The sequence below is a fragment of the Dicentrarchus labrax genome, unplaced genomic scaffold (assembly GCF_905237075.1).
Source record: "Dicentrarchus labrax unplaced genomic scaffold, dlabrax2021, whole genome shotgun sequence".
Taxonomy (NCBI): domain Eukaryota; kingdom Metazoa; phylum Chordata; class Actinopteri; family Moronidae; genus Dicentrarchus; species Dicentrarchus labrax.
This window is the reverse complement of record NW_026136715.1, coordinates 13,826,463-13,842,022: the sequence shown is the minus strand read 5'-3', so window position 1 is coordinate 13,842,022 and position 15,560 is coordinate 13,826,463. Positions and strand designations below refer to the sequence as shown.

General features: G+C 41.8%; 1 protein-coding gene across 1 annotated transcript; it reads left to right on the top strand.

Annotated features, from left to right (window-relative positions):
* Nucleotides 1–1,971: 1,971 nt before the first annotated feature.
* Nucleotides 1,972–15,049, top strand: atp6ap1lb (ATPase H+ transporting accessory protein 1 like b). The gene is made up of 7 exons (XM_051426260.1): nt 1,972–2,200; nt 9,520–9,557; nt 10,145–10,227; nt 11,597–11,835; nt 12,150–12,200; nt 12,352–12,595; nt 12,953–15,049. The coding sequence occupies exons 1-7, from the start codon at nt 2,064–2,066 to the stop codon at nt 13,187–13,189; spliced, it is 1,029 nt and encodes a 342-aa protein (XP_051282220.1). The 5' UTR covers nt 1,972–2,063; the 3' UTR covers nt 13,190–15,049.
* Nucleotides 15,050–15,560: the final 511 nt, after the last annotated feature.

Here is a 15,560-nt window from a genome sequence, read left to right as displayed (position 1 = left end):
TCATCTGTAAGTGAGTTATTTCCTATTTTAAGTCTCACTTTCACTAATAGCTGAATGATTGTTACCCCATGTTCTTAAACAGCATGTAATAAGAGACAAAAGTTTAATTACATGATAATTGTGACATTAACTGTCTATACTAACCACCCACCCATACTGAAGTGTATCCAGCATTGTGGGGTTGGACCTAATGTAATGAGACATCATAGTTTAATATCTTCTTTTAAAGTCATCACACCTGGACGTCTTTCTGTGGTTGTCCTGTGATGCTGTCACTCTGTGACGGCAGCAGTGACAGTCTAGTTTGCACTTTCCCTCCAGTAGACTGACACACTGGCCTTCTGAAGTGACCGTGGCAGGCAGACGCAGAGGGCTGAGACAGCCTTTAGTCACCTCCTGTTACTGTATGGCCTAGGAGACACAGCTGACCTCTCATGCCCTCGGGATTACTTCAGTGCTCTGAGCTCACACACACACACACACACACACACACACACACACACACACACACACACACACACACACACACACACACACACACACACACACACACACACACACACACACAGAATTATATACTGTATATATAAACAAGGATACTCATATAATGCAGCATATTAGTTACACAGAAATAGACACAGTGAAATGGATGAGATATAATTGCTTCAAGATACATTATCTACTTAAATGCTGGCCCACAGGCAGGTAATTATTACAAAGGAATATTGTTGAGACACCTGGCATTGTTCACTTTACCTAAAGTCTGCATCCATTTCCAAACAAAATAAATATGTCATGGCAACAGGGCAACAAATATGCTCAAAATACTAATACCATGTATGTGTATATATCTATTATGTATATATGTGTGAGTGCATTTCTATGAGAGCTATTAAATCTCAACGACAAAACAGATAACTTACATACTGTTTAAAGACTGTCATGTATTTACCACTGACACACCTATCTGATACACCTTTCTATGTAAAGGAAATTTAAAGTCTGATTTATGACAGAGGAACGATGGGAGGAATCTCACATTTTGCTCTGCCGTCTCTCTTTTTGTGTGAATCATTGCATCAATGTGAATATCCATGATAGTAGGTCACAACATTTGATTATATAACCACTCTTAATGTTCTGCTCTGAAAATCATCACATCAGCGGGTATGGAAATAAAGAAATGAAAGGATGTATCAAGATCCTGAGGCATCACACGCATGGGGGCTAAATAATGAGGAGGAAATGGGATCAGCCGTCCGGGTCGTCAGGGTTGGACCCTCATTCCCGTCTCATCCCACGGCTGCTCAGCTGTTCCTGTCATCCATATTTGCAGCCTCAGTGGACAATTTCCTCAGCCGCAGGCCCTCTCAGTGCTCACAACAACACATAGATCAAGTGAATTAATTCTGCTATTGTGGCAGCACACTGGAGATCTAGGTCATGCAGTCATGGCTCCGTTTTTTTTTTTTATTGTGGCCACCTAAAGTCATGTCAACATCCTCCTGTCCTCCTCCAGGATCTGACCTTGACATTCCCAGGTGATTTTCCACAGAGGTGTGTGTGTGTGTGTGTGTGTGTGTGTCTGTGAGCCTGCTCCTGTGACAGAGTGCGTGCAAGCGTGTGTGCCAACGTGTCTGTGGATACATGTGTGAGTATGTGTGTGTCTACATGTGTTTGTGAGTGTTTTTTTCTGTAGGTACCATAGGTATGATGAGCTGGGTTATGAAAAAGAATGAGCTGCTGTCTATACTTAGGGCTTGCCTGCGGCTATGTGTGCATGGAAGAGAGGAAGAGAAGATAGAGAGCACAGGAGTGGATGTGGGAGGGTGAGCAGAGTGAGAGAGGCAGAGGGAGGATGACAGAGGAAGGGAGTAGGGCGGGAGGGAGGGGAGAGGAGGAGGGAGGGTGCAGCAAGGGGACTGTGACGCACGCTGATCGGCTCTGCTTGCCACTGATTGGCTGCGGTGGCTGCCAGTCAGAGGAGCTGGGAGCCAGGCACTGCTAGGAGAGCAGATTATGAAGCGGAGCTCAACCAGCGGCAGTCTCCTTTCATTGTCTCAATGGCTGCACACGCATTCCTCCTCTGCTCCCTCGCCTTGCTGTCTGCTCTCAGCCGGCCTGGCCTCTCCTTCACTGAGGACGACGAGCTGCAGCCAGGACTCACCTATGAAGAAGTGCCTGAAATCCTGGACAGAAGGTAAATCCATCCTCTCTATGGCTGGGAACAGAGGAGGGGTAACGGGGGGGGGTAACGGGGAGATGCATGCAGGGATGCTGGGATGCTGATGTGCTCTCATAGGGTCTTTCTTTCTCTACTTTGCCTCCCTTCTCTTCTCCCCATCGCACCATGGGTGTATCACAAATCGTGAATGGGGGCAGTGTTGTTGTATCAGAGAGAGCTGAGCTGCAAGGCTTTGTTTGTCTCAGTCTTGGGGACTGCATCAGACGCTGCTCATCGATCACGGATGGGGCTGTTGTCTCTGTACAGTAGTGTTGGTCTGGCAGAAGGGAGCTAAATAAGGCTGGGGCAGTGGGCCTGCAGGAGAGGTACAGAGAGAGAGAGGAAAGGAGAGAGGATAGAAGACGGGGAGCAGCACGGAGGGAAGGTAAACAAGGATGGGACAAGGTGGAGAGGAGAGGATGCATCAGGGATGGTCTGTTAGGGTCTGTTTACTGATGCAGTCATTGAGAGAGAGAGAGAGAGGGAGAGAGAGAGAGAGAGAGAGAGAGAGAGAGAGAGAGAGAGAGAGAGAGAGAGAGAGAGAGAGAGAGAGAAATAGTGGAGAAGGGAATTCTAGCCAGCCATGTCTGCATAATGCACATGCAGTCCTGCAGGTCAAGTCTGGATAAAATATTCAGGTTTCAAACCTGGGGGCACTCACAACAGTGTCACAGGGACGGGACAGAGCCGGCAGCCAGGGCCTTTGCTAGCACCAGTTCCTGTCTGCTTACAGACATCAAGGCAATAATATTTTGCCAAAGCCATGTAAGGCTCTTGAAACTATGCCATGCATGGTGGCTCACACAATCCTCTATAGCGCAAATGCTTCAATGCCATAACATGCTGCAGCTTCTTACACAATGCTCTTTAATCATTATTGAAACGATTTGCCTTGTTATTGCACTTTCAGGACAGTAATACACTTTGGGGAATTAAAGATTATTGTCATGCTTTTATTCATCTTATCTGTACACACGTTTGCAAGGCTATAGGGCACAGATAACTTGGATTTAGAATTCAATATACAAAGTCTCACGGGATTGCTCTCATTCGAACTCAATCTAGTGTTTGTGAAACCCTGACAGATCCCTATCTTAACTTTTCACTGCAGTCACCCTGACAGAGAATGGCTCTCCTGGGGTTTTGAACCCATTCCCTGAATCAAACTTTGTACGTAACTCTGCAACGTAACAGTTGCCGTCCCCAGTCGCAGCTCCGTTCTCAGCTCTGACACACTCCAAGATGCTGTTATATAAGAGCAGCCTTTCATGGCTTTCATTTCAAAGGCCTTGTAGGGTGCATAACATCGGCTGGAGATGCAGAAGGAAAGGTACAGTGAGTTAGAAGGCTCTGCTGCAAATAGACGTGGGGTTGCAGGAAGTTAATGAAGAGAAATTGTTCAGTAAGCGTGATTTTCTGTGGCAACTGAAATGTGTAGTACTATGACAAAAATAGATCTCAACCAAGATTTACCGCCAAGAGCTTTACAAAATTATTAAAAGTATTGGCCAGAAAGGACCTACTGGATGATTACATATTTTTCTGCCTCAACGACCCCATTCATCATCATTCAAATACATTCAAGGAAATGTGTTAGAAGTACATTTTAGAAATAGTGATGTCTCTTCAGTGGACTTTTCAATGTTTAAAACTAACTGCAGAACAAAGGTCAGAAAATAATTCGACAAATTTGACCACGTTTACACATTTTTATATAACTGTAATAATCTCTATGGTAGCAATATTTATAAAACAATCTAAGCATAAAACATTTCATCTGAAAATAAATATTGTCCAAATATGGGTACAGATTAGGGGTTTGGGGACTAAACTGTAATTTTGGAAAATATCTCTTCACTCATCTGGACTGAGTCACAGGCGAAGATAGAAAATAAGAGGGAAAACTACTGCAAGATAAGATTTTGCAACTGTAATTTATAGTTGTTTGCAAATGGAAAAAAAAATGCTGTTCCAAGCTTTTCATTGCAAAACATGTCAACAGAAAATGAGTAAGGTGCAGGATTTAAAAAGCAGAATAAAATATAAAAACTAATCACGTTTTATATATAGCCTACAAGTCACATGTTTTATCAACAATAAAAACAACATTCAATGAAAACCAGTGTTTAGTTAACCTGGCAGACATTTACACAGGTCAATTAAATATGATCTAATTCCTAGAGTTGCTACAAATGACATCATCATTCACACTATTTAATAAAAAATGGCCACTGACGTGTTTACAAAGACTAAATGGTGTCAGCACAATTAGACCAGTACAAAGATTGTGCATCTTTCCATATTAACATTCATTCATTTTCAAACTACAATATAATCAAGTGGAATTCTGAAAATAAAAACGCTGGTAGGATTTAGGAACAGCAGGTAACAAGTAAAAGATGCTCTTGCAAACATATCTGCTCCATATTTGTTGTTTTTCTGTCACAGTGTATGATATATGAACATAATTGAAAATAACATGAACTTAAATCTTTCTTAAAACTGTTAAACACTGACCAAGTGCCGCAAATATAGACACAGATTAGAAGTCAAAGCATTGGATTTCAAGTGGAAGATAGAGCAGTGATCCCCTTTCCAAGAAAGATTAAAGGGTTACCCCAAAACTTTAGCAGCATTCACATATGAACTTCATAAAGTAACTTTTCGTACACTGTTTATGTTGCACACATTCAGAAACCAAACAGAGTGAGAAGTCAAAGGCAAATAATCATGAGTATATGTGTGCAATTCTCAGTTTGAATGCAGTCATGAGTCATAATTCAGGGTGTACACACCAGCACTGAGGTGTAGGAAGATTTAGACAACTTTAGTACCTGAGGTCAAATTCAAAGCTTCAATCAAAGCTACACTGAAATGGCAGCAGGGCTCTGAGTGGCATCTTCGTAAATTCCTAAAGCTTAATCTGCTCTAATAAATCTATTAATAGGTCAGCACCTGCACTGTGTGGGATCAAGACATGTTTGTCTTATGTGTCACAGACACAATAATTAACAGCCACTGAGTACTTTTTAATGAATGAAATTAGAATATACTTTACATATACCCCAAAATAATACTCTTATGGAGATTAACATTACTTTGCATAAGTAGTTTACCCTGTACATTGTGAAATACTATCATAGCTTGGTTTGAAATTTCATGTAGGCATAATATAAGGAAATATGAGTACAAGAACACATCATTGTAGTCTGATACACTATTGATATACACAGTGACAATGGTTCTAGGGTGAGAAACCAAAATCTAATGGCTAAAAGGTCCAGTCAATTGCTACCTTTGTGTTCTTGTAATGTAGTTTACAGTGAGCTAAATGAACCACATACAAAATAGTTAACAACTGTACCCAACAAACCAACAAACATCTCTTTCCAACACTGTATTCCTGTAGTAGGATGTAGAGGCTCGGATGGGTTGATTCTAGTTCACAAAGAGTCTGAGTGCAGTGGCTCAGCACTCTATGGTAGCATTGGCGAAGAGGATTTGTTTACAAGTTTGGGGAGCAGGTACCACACCTTCTCTCTGCTCAGCAGTACACAGCAGAGGCACAGATGAGGGATGGTAATCAGCTTTCCATCTACGTGCTTGAATAAGGACGTCCAGTGAATATAGAAAATGTATTGATCGAGATACCATCAGTTGCACAGATGATTCTCATTGTCGTAAATATTTAAAAGCAAGACTTACTTATCTAAAAGTAATTGTCATCATAGCAGGCTAACAATCATCATAATGCATTCAGGTTAATCTCATACTGTTAATTTGGACATATGTTAAGTGTAGGTACATGTTTATACACTTGAGTGCAAACATATTTAAGCATATATGCGGGAGGGAGGGAGGTGAGCCAAGGAGTGGCTCTGGCGTGGCTTTGATTATATAAAGGGCCTGTTCAGCACCCAGGCACCGTGTGACAGGCTGAGCCAATGACGAGGCCGCAGCAGTTCTGGGTTGCTGACCTCGCGAAACTGGCACAGGAACAAACGACTGGGCTTTAGTTAGCACTCACACACTCATGCTTGCACAGACTCCTCTGGCTCCTTTCAGCCAGCTGAGGCCTGGGTAGGTGCAGAGGAAGGAGTGCTTATTCACTTGTGTTTGGGATGGGCTGGAGTGAGGGGAGGGGAGGGGGCGCATATGCAGCTTGTTTGCAGTGGCACAAACAGTTGTTAATCGCGGACCGTAGCTGCGTGCTGTTAGCATGGATTCATAAATATGTAAATCAGACATGGAATTGTGTCTTGGGGGGTTTTAACCTTTATGTTGTTATAAGACCCGTAAGGTTTCACATATCAGTGCAGGTGATAAGTGAGCAGCGTCCAAGTATCTGCCATGCTACTGAGGTTTCAGTCACAACTCCCAGCTGCCAAAGGCATAGTACTTTTGGCAGCTCTTTCATATACAAACATGCTTACCCAGCATTCACCTGGGCGAATGTAAATATTTGGATTTATCATATAAGTAAACTGTCATATTATTACCCGTGAAATAGTAGATGCAGACATTACACACAAGCAAGTTCATATATCTCATGACCATGTGCTCACACAAACACAAACAAATTCCAGGGAGCCAATCATGACGCTGACGTCGGAGATGGCACCTGCCCAAACACACCAGTATGTAGGGTGAAGAGCTCGTATACAGGAAATGACAGCATAGTATCTCCCTGCTGATCACCTACACACTGACATTCCACAGACATCATCAGCTGTCCCTTGATAACTCTCCAGCTGTGTGACAGGTGACCTGAAACAAAGTCAAAATCAATGCTTTACAACAAAAGAGTAGCCTGCTACATGTTGCATACCATGAGGTTGTATTACTGCCGATTGTGATCCTGTGTATGACATCACTTTTATGGAAAAAATATCAGCAACCTATTTTTATTAACAATATTTCTAAAAAGACCCAAACAAAATACTGGTGGAAACCCAATGTAATACATTCAATGAATATAGGTCAAAGAAATAAGTCACAAAGGCTTATAATAAAGACGGAAAGTACATGTTTTTCTTTGATTATACAGTATTTCACTAGGGGATACCAGTTACACGAATGTAACTAAATAACCCTAACCATAACCCTCTGCTAAATTCAGCCAGGGGAACTTAACCTGACAGTAATGCCTAGGCTCAAAGTTCAAATTTACTAGATTGGTGATCAGTAAGTCACAATTTCAGAGGTCAGTTCAGACGTATAAATTAGCACTTGAACTGTCCAGAGTGCCGTCGGCTCTGACATCAGGCTTTAATCTCTTCATCTTGTTCAGGGCCTTCGCCTCTCCATATTTGGGTTCCAGTGGACCTGGCCTGTGCTTACCACTAATCCTAATCCATTTGGCACTAAACTACACAATATTGCCCAGGTGGAAACTGCACCAGACGGGTAGATAACTGCTCCAGGCTGCTGGTACTGATATGCCTGGCATTCTAGCCTAAAACTATCAGACATGGGACCTACTAATACCTTTTCATTTGTTAGCTGCTGCACAGGTCGGCTCACCTCAGTTTGATCTTTAATCACACTGGCCATCCTAGAACAAGCTGTGTTTGAGATATTGTGCATGGCATCCATGGATGGCATGGATGAATGAGCCAACAATATGGCCCCTGAGCCAATCAGGGAAAATGTCATAGTGACATGAAAAGGTCCATCATTCATTTGCTTGCTGGCCAAAATCCAGTTGAGATTTTGAGCATAAGAGGCAAATGAAAAAATAAATGTCCTAAGATTCATAGCCCCATGCTCCCTTCACATGATCATGGAAAGAAGAATAGGACACTGACTACAGCTTAATGAGAATGTAACTTTCTTGCAACCACCAAATTTAAATTTGAACAGGCCTAATAATGTTACAAACTGCGATTGCTCTCCCCTAACAAATCTGTGTCCTATGACTAGTACAAATAAGAAGTAATGTAGTAAAAAGATAGATTTTTGGTCAATTTTAAGCAGCTGAATTGCCATTTCTAACCCCTTTAAAAATGTAAGTTGGAGCAGTATATGGGGTAGTTCCACTGGTGTCTGGTTCACCATCTAACAAAAGTGTGAACAGTCCTTGACAACAGTAGTTACAGCTATTGACCGGCTTTTGTGTGTTTAAATTTAGTATAAATATTCAGGTCATCCTATCTTGTGTATCTTCTTAAAAGGCTTTTCCTACAAGATCACAGCATTACTATTCAACTACAGATAACAAAGACACTATCAGTCACAGATGAACGTCTTTACAGACTTGCTTTTGTTGTGCTGCAATTCATAAAATGATTTCAAATACTGGTGACCGAAACAAACAGACTTAAGTAATGCCTGGTGATGTCACACGATAGACGCACGCTAGTTGTCATGCTCCTAGTCCTACAGGTTTAAACCTTTCACAAGTCTGTTATAACTGGCTGTTGTGTGGAGATTAGTAAGCTAGTCCAGAATATCACTAGGGACGGACAAGGACGGACCACAGAGTCAGGGCACTGGGTAGACTACACAACAAGCAAAACTGGCCATGTCAGCGTCGCTCTGTAAGCCCATTGCTGGCGTATTACGTCTTTGATTAGACAGTTAAAAGGATCAGGCTAAGCTTTAATTAGTCCAAGGCTATGCTGGGTTTAGTTAGACTGAGAGCACAACAGCTAGGGCAAACACGTGAAGCAAAAGGAAGTGCTTTGTCCTCTGTCCCCCCTTCGCACTATTTAGGTCAGCCCTATACCTAAAAGATTGGTTTAGTGAAAGCAACACACTACACAAAGAGCTTCCTGTAACAGAGACGCCAAACAAACCTATATTACTTTGTGAACTGGTAATAAAATTCTATGGGCAAAGTATTTTTAGTTAGAGTGCTCATCAGCTGTGCACTGTCTATACAAGTTTTTACGCATCATCTATGATCCCAAATTTGTAACTTAATAAGTCTGCACATAAGTTAAGAAGTAGCACATACGTTTGCTAGTATGTTGCATAAAATGTGTATGCAATTGGGTATAATTATTTTGACTAAACATACAAACACTGACTTTATCAAAAAATATCTATAAAATTCAACATTACATTATATTGTATTCTTAGAGGTATTTTTATATTTAAACTGCAAATCTGTATTTGTCCTTGTCTGCTGCATCTGCATCAGTAGACAATGAACTTTACTGTTCAAGGAAAAATGCTAAATAAGCATCCTGTACATATTATGGAGCATTATCCCCCCAAAAAGGAAAAACCTTCAACATTTTCCTGCATATTGCAATCACAAGATCTTATTGTGTCTTCTGTCTTTTCCACAGCAAAGAGAACCCCAAACAAGCAACGAGAGTCACATCTAGTAAGTAACAAATCTACTGTGACACAAGGCCTGATTCAATCAAACCTGTCATGTTAATTTTGATGCTGATGTGTTGGATAGATAGTCCTGACAAATGCATTTCATTCCTAATGCTGGAGACATCTTTGCTGCCTTGTAATACTAAACAGATTTTGAAGTGTGGCGTGTGTGAGATCCATACACCTCAGTGGCATTCAGATGTGTGGCTATATTTAGGCCCTTTGAGAAAAAGGCAGATAAAATGATGGAGACATTCCTTTAAATTATATGATTGCAAATCATATGTTGCTGGAACAAGATGAGCAGTATTTGTAAACACTGAACAATACTACCGTAACTGTGAGATAGACTGCTGATGAGTCACTGTGATGACGCAAAACAACTGGAAATAGATAGGAGCCTGAGCGTACGCAGGATCTTGTTGTGCCTATGTGTGTGCGTGTGTGTGTCTGTGTAGCATGTGTGGAATCGGCTGAACTTTTATGATTATGTTGCAATCTGCAATGCAGCATTGCAATCAGCTTAATATGTATACTGATATAATCTTTCACGGTGCAGTAATGTGTGTACTGTGTACGTGTTTTCAGGTCAAGATGGTGGGTACGGCTTAGAAAGTGAAGAGGTTATTTTGACGCCTGAAGATGAAAACCCACTCAGGAGAATACTGCAGGTATACACTCGCTCTTCCTCCCTCCCTCCCTCCCTCCCTATCTCCGCCATCTATCTCACCCTCTTTCTTTATCTGTACATAAAAACACACACACACACACACACACACACACACTGGGACGCATTCAAACAAAACAGAGCATACTCACTTAGACACACTGCTCGACCTTGGATGTGGGAATACTGTTGGTCTCACAGTCACTAGAGGTAAAACATCCTTGCCATACACACATGTAGGACCACTCTGACTGAAAATTCTGTGAAACTATATGCTGTATCAGCGAATGCATCCAGGCGCAGTTACAGTTCTTTCATGTACTGAAGATTAACCATTTACTTGCACTAACCTCTCCACAGCTACTCTATTTAGTACCTTAGCTTTTAAATGTGTTTTAGATTGTCATCTCAGTTACCATACCTCACAATATTTCCCATTAAAACAAACAAAAACCACTGTGGCTGCCACTTGCATGTCGTGTAAAACAGTGCTGGATTAGCCCAAATGCCCTCCAATGAGATGTGGCCTTTGAGCACAGAGATTAAACAGCTAGAGGGGGCAGTCTCTATCTGCACAGTGCAGGAATGCAGTCTAACAGCTACCCCACTATTAAATGCAAATTCAGAAAGCTCCTGTCTTCTACGGAGAAGAGAACACTGCTCATCCCTCATTTGAGGTTCAGTGGTGATTGGAGCACTGAACTCAAACACATTACTGACATTTTATGGTCTGAATGACAAACTCAAAAGAAAGGTTTTTTAAATTGCACTTTGAAATGAAATAACATAGCATGCATAAGTGGGAGGAACAGTAGGTTGTGCACCAAGACAAGCTCACTTTGGATCAGTTGTGTAGAATAATAAAGAGGTGACAAACAGATTGTACGGACGCATGTTATAGAAGAGGAAAGGTCTAACTGAAATGGCTGCATATATTAAGGAATGGGATAACCTGAATGTATGGTCTCTACGGCTGTGTACGGCTGGATCATCCAAAGCCTACATTTTCTAGCCTGAAAGCTAACCAATTCTGCTACTTGTATGCAGTTTATGACTGGTCTTTACACATTTTAGCCATGTGAGGTTAACTTCCTGGTGATTAACTTGTTGTTGTTTTGGTCTTTGTGATGTTACTTAAAAATACTTTTATTTAAGGAGGAACCTTTAGGACATGTGCCTTTTGTAGTATCCAGCCCCTGAGCACACAGCTTATGAGTATGAGTTCGAGTACATATGTTTTTGAAAAAGAATCTGATTGCCCTCTAGAGGGCAGTCAAAGAATGCAAAACTGCTGCTGCCCACACTTTATTTGCCAGTTCACTGCAGTTTCTTAATGTCTCATGTGTTTAATTCCTTTCTTCGTGTGTTTACAGCCTTTTAACTGGCATCAGCCAGGGATGTCTCACAGTAAGAGGAAGCTGCTCCAGTCTCTGATGGGGCCTTATGGCCCACTGAGTGTGTCTTATAATGGGAAGACCTGCATTCTGTTCAAGGCAAAGCGCCTGGCAATCCGCTACAGGAACCATACCTTTATTGACCTGACTGAGAGGGTCTTTAATCCCAGCTCACCTGTAGACACTAAAGGCTCCATCTGCACCAAGGAGAAAGCTACGTAAGTCAAACCTGTGAACAGACAGGGTCAGAAGTAAAACTTTTATTCATTTGTTTTGGTTTTTAGTGACTTGTTGTACATGCATTACAAGACAGGATGGACACATGGTGTGAAAAATATATGCTCACTTATCTACATATACAGCCACGGCATCAGCCAAGGCATCAGTATAGGTTGATACTATTTTCTATTAGACCCAGAACTTGAATTAACATATTCTACGTAAAGTAATATATCTAGAAGAGAGTAATAGTTTAATATTTGCTATTTGTGTTAAATTAGATGTTTTAATATTTGTGGTTGTTTTGCCACAGGCTTTCATTAAGGTTTGGTGATATCGAGGACTTGCGAGGTCTAGTAATCAGGTAAAAACCGCATGCTTACTTATATATTATAATATTTTATCTATATCTACTTAAAATGTTTCATTTACCTCACTGAGCAATCCATTGATGTTTTAGAAGTGCACCTGTGTGGACACTGTGCATGTAACTATCTGCATTGTCTCTTTGTCAGGCTTCAGATGTCGAACACTTTTTATGAGGCAGCTGGTCAAAACTGGTTCACACTAGACAGTGTTCACATCCACTACAACTGGACCCAGGAGGCTACATTCAACGCCAGCGAGGTCTACGCTCCTGCCACCTCATCCTACCATTGCCAGCACGTCAGCAGCCTGCACAAATATGACACCCTGCTAGTGCCCAGCTCCCACACTGACACATCTGCTAACTGGCACATCACTTTCACTGATTTCCAGGTACACTATTGCACAAGCGCCGCAGCCCTCATTGTGTAACTCTTCTAGTTATGTCTGCACATTCACTGTTATATCATAGCCTTTCCCCCTTTCTTTCTACGTGTGTGCATGTGTCTGTATGTTTGCCAGCTATTTCCTTTTGTGTTACGCCTGTTTGGCTGTCAGTCAGTCAGTCTATCTGTTTACCGTCTGTTTGGCAGTCTGTCAATCTGTCTGTACACAGTTAGCCATCTGCTAGGCTGTCTCAACCTGTCCATCTGCCCAGTGTCGCTGTGCCTGGTAAGCCCAGTAAGAGCCAGTTGTCCTCTTTAGTTTAGTCTAATCTCATCTTTCCGCCTTCTCTCTGTATTCTTACAGATCCAGGCCTTCAATGTGCAGTCAGACAAGTTTGCGTCGGCCAGTGACTGTGCCACTTTCCTGACGCCGGCCATCCTGATGGGCTTGGTGACATCTTTGATCCTGCTCCTCGTCTTAGCCTATGCCCTGCACATGGTGGTACACCTCAAGCACATCGACCGCTATGAGGAGCACAAAGCCACCGTCTACTTTCCCCGTAGTCCAGAGGCTGAGTTGCCAGACAAGAACAGCCTGTGAAGGAAAAAAGAAGAGCTGGAGGACGACAGGGGGAGAGAGGGAGAGAGAAAGCTGAGAAGCATAGCTGAGGGGAGTGCAGGTGAATACAAGAGTGAAAAAGTATCCTCCACAGAATATTTGTTCAACAAAATGACAACTTTGCCTGTTCATATGAAAACCTTTTAAGTCTTAACTACTTTAAGTAAATGCAGACCGTGGTTGGATACTTTTTCCTCATTGACCTGCATCTTGGCATCCATATTTTGAATAAGGCCTCTGGATGTTCAAGCCTCTCCCTGGGAGATGGTTCATGATCCTAATGTCAAAGGTCAAGGACAGACCCGGGGCCCTGAAGGGCAACAGCATTTACAGGCCTTTACCCCAGTCAGCCATTAAAACCACAAAAGGCTAGCACCTGTAGCTAATACAGCTAACATCAGATGCTCCCGATTATACGTATGCTCACAAGTGTCATATTACAAGCTTCCATCACACACATTGTCTTTCAAGCTTTCATTACAGTGTACTTTGTCTAATACTGCTGCAAGAAATATATACTTCAAACAGCCAGTTTTATAACTGAAATAGCCGTATTAGCTGCATGCCATAAAAGGCTGGTCAATCTGGGCTAGCACAGTGTTTCCTAATAATAAGGATTACAGAGAGTCTTGCATGACTTGCAGCTTTAAATAAAATAACGAAATGGCACAAAGTAGAAGGAGCTTGAAAAGCTTTTGAGAGTATGCAAAGGGAAATATTGGGAACCACTGGTCTAGCATCTGGCTGGAGTGAATGGACCAGCACCACTGGCCCTTCAGAGCCTCTGGCGTCTCTCACCCCGCCCCTGAACAAGACTGCTGCTTGGGACTTAACTGTGAAACGGCCTTTTACAGACCAGCCAGACAAAGGGGGGTTCTACAAACTAGCACAACATTGGTTAGCTGCGAAAGCACTAACAACAAACTATCAAAGACTATACAAGGAACTATGCTGCACAAGACTGCCCGTCTGAGGGCATGGCAGGAATGCGGGTCTTGCGATGACTTGGCTCTCTGAGAGTCAAGCGTTTGGACAAGGGAGGCCATGGGTCCTCCATCCACACCACTGGGTTTGACTGCCAAAGTGAAGCTACAAAGGAGTTGCCATAAAATATGGTGAGAGACAGAGTGAGACAATGTGAAAATGAAAGCTAATTGTTACAGCTATGTACAAAACAAAAATACATACATGTACAGAAGTGTCACTCTGCGGAGGTCTTTTTTTTATATACAATGTAATCATGAAATACTATTAGGTACAGGATGACTATGCTAATCCTCATAACCAAAAGGATATACAAAGCTGTAGATACATTAAGATCTCTATACGATCATAGCTGTTTACTATCTTCAACTATTGCACAACTAATAAAGATAGGTACAAGTAAGACATTGTGCTATGAGGATTGGTGAAAGTATCAATGCATATGATTTTTTCTACAAAGTATTAACATATTACACCGTCTGTCTTTTTGTTTTAAGCTGGGCCAGACAATGTAAGGTCCAGTCTCATCTAACTGTAAATTACAGTACAAATTCCTACCATAGAAGGACGATACTATGGAATGCCGTCCACCCACCGGGACTTATAGATGCCATTATTATGCCAGAAGCCACACTAGCAGCAGTAACAGCATCAGTGAGTCATTACTACTGATAAAAACACTCAGCATGACAGTAAATAGATATCTTAACATTCGATATGGCAGTTCTGTCAATCTGTAGCAGTGTGAAATGTGTTCTTTGGTCATAAATGTATCCTACAAACTATGAAATGAGCGGAGGCGGTTTGTCCAAGAACCGACTGATGTAGATTGAACAATAAATGATATTCAGAGGAAAAGGTCTGCTGTGTTTATATGTTAAGTAGTTGTTTTGCAGTGCATACAGGAGCACATTTTTATTTACAATCAAACCAATACCAAACCTGTTTTAATTGCATAATGCAGTTCCCAAAAAATTTGATCATGTTGTTAATCGTTACTTGACCCACAGCTTTCCAATCCTGTGTCCAGCCCTTCTGCCAGCTCTGTCTCACCTCCTGAGTGCCATCTGCTCTCACCTCTCTCTGACCTAAAATGTCACCACCCCTGACTAGGACAGTTTACCCAGCGGCACCTGTCCAATCTAACACTTGCATGCATACCTCATAGGTAATCATGGCCATATGATAAGTTGTATCTCAAACCAGAACCACAATTTATCTCCTGCTGGTCATAAGATGCTCTCACAGAGTTGCAGTTACAGTTTCACCTACACATGGTTTTATTACCAAATTGGATTTTCAAGGAGTTGAGACTAATATACTCACCTTATTCAATGTCATACCTGTCCCTAGAGTTTGCAATAACTAT

Coding starts and splice junctions, on each gene's coding strand:
- atp6ap1lb (XM_051426260.1), top strand. CDS start 2,064: ATGGCTGCACACGCATTCCTCCTCTGCTCCCTCGCCTTGCTGTCTGCT. Junction 2,201..9,519: donor CCTGAAATCCTGGACAGAAG/GTAAATCCATCC, acceptor TCTTTTCCACAG/CAAAGAGAACCCCAAACAAG. Junction 10,228..11,596: donor CACTCAGGAGAATACTGCAG/GTATACACTCGC, acceptor GTGTGTTTACAG/CCTTTTAACTGGCATCAGCC.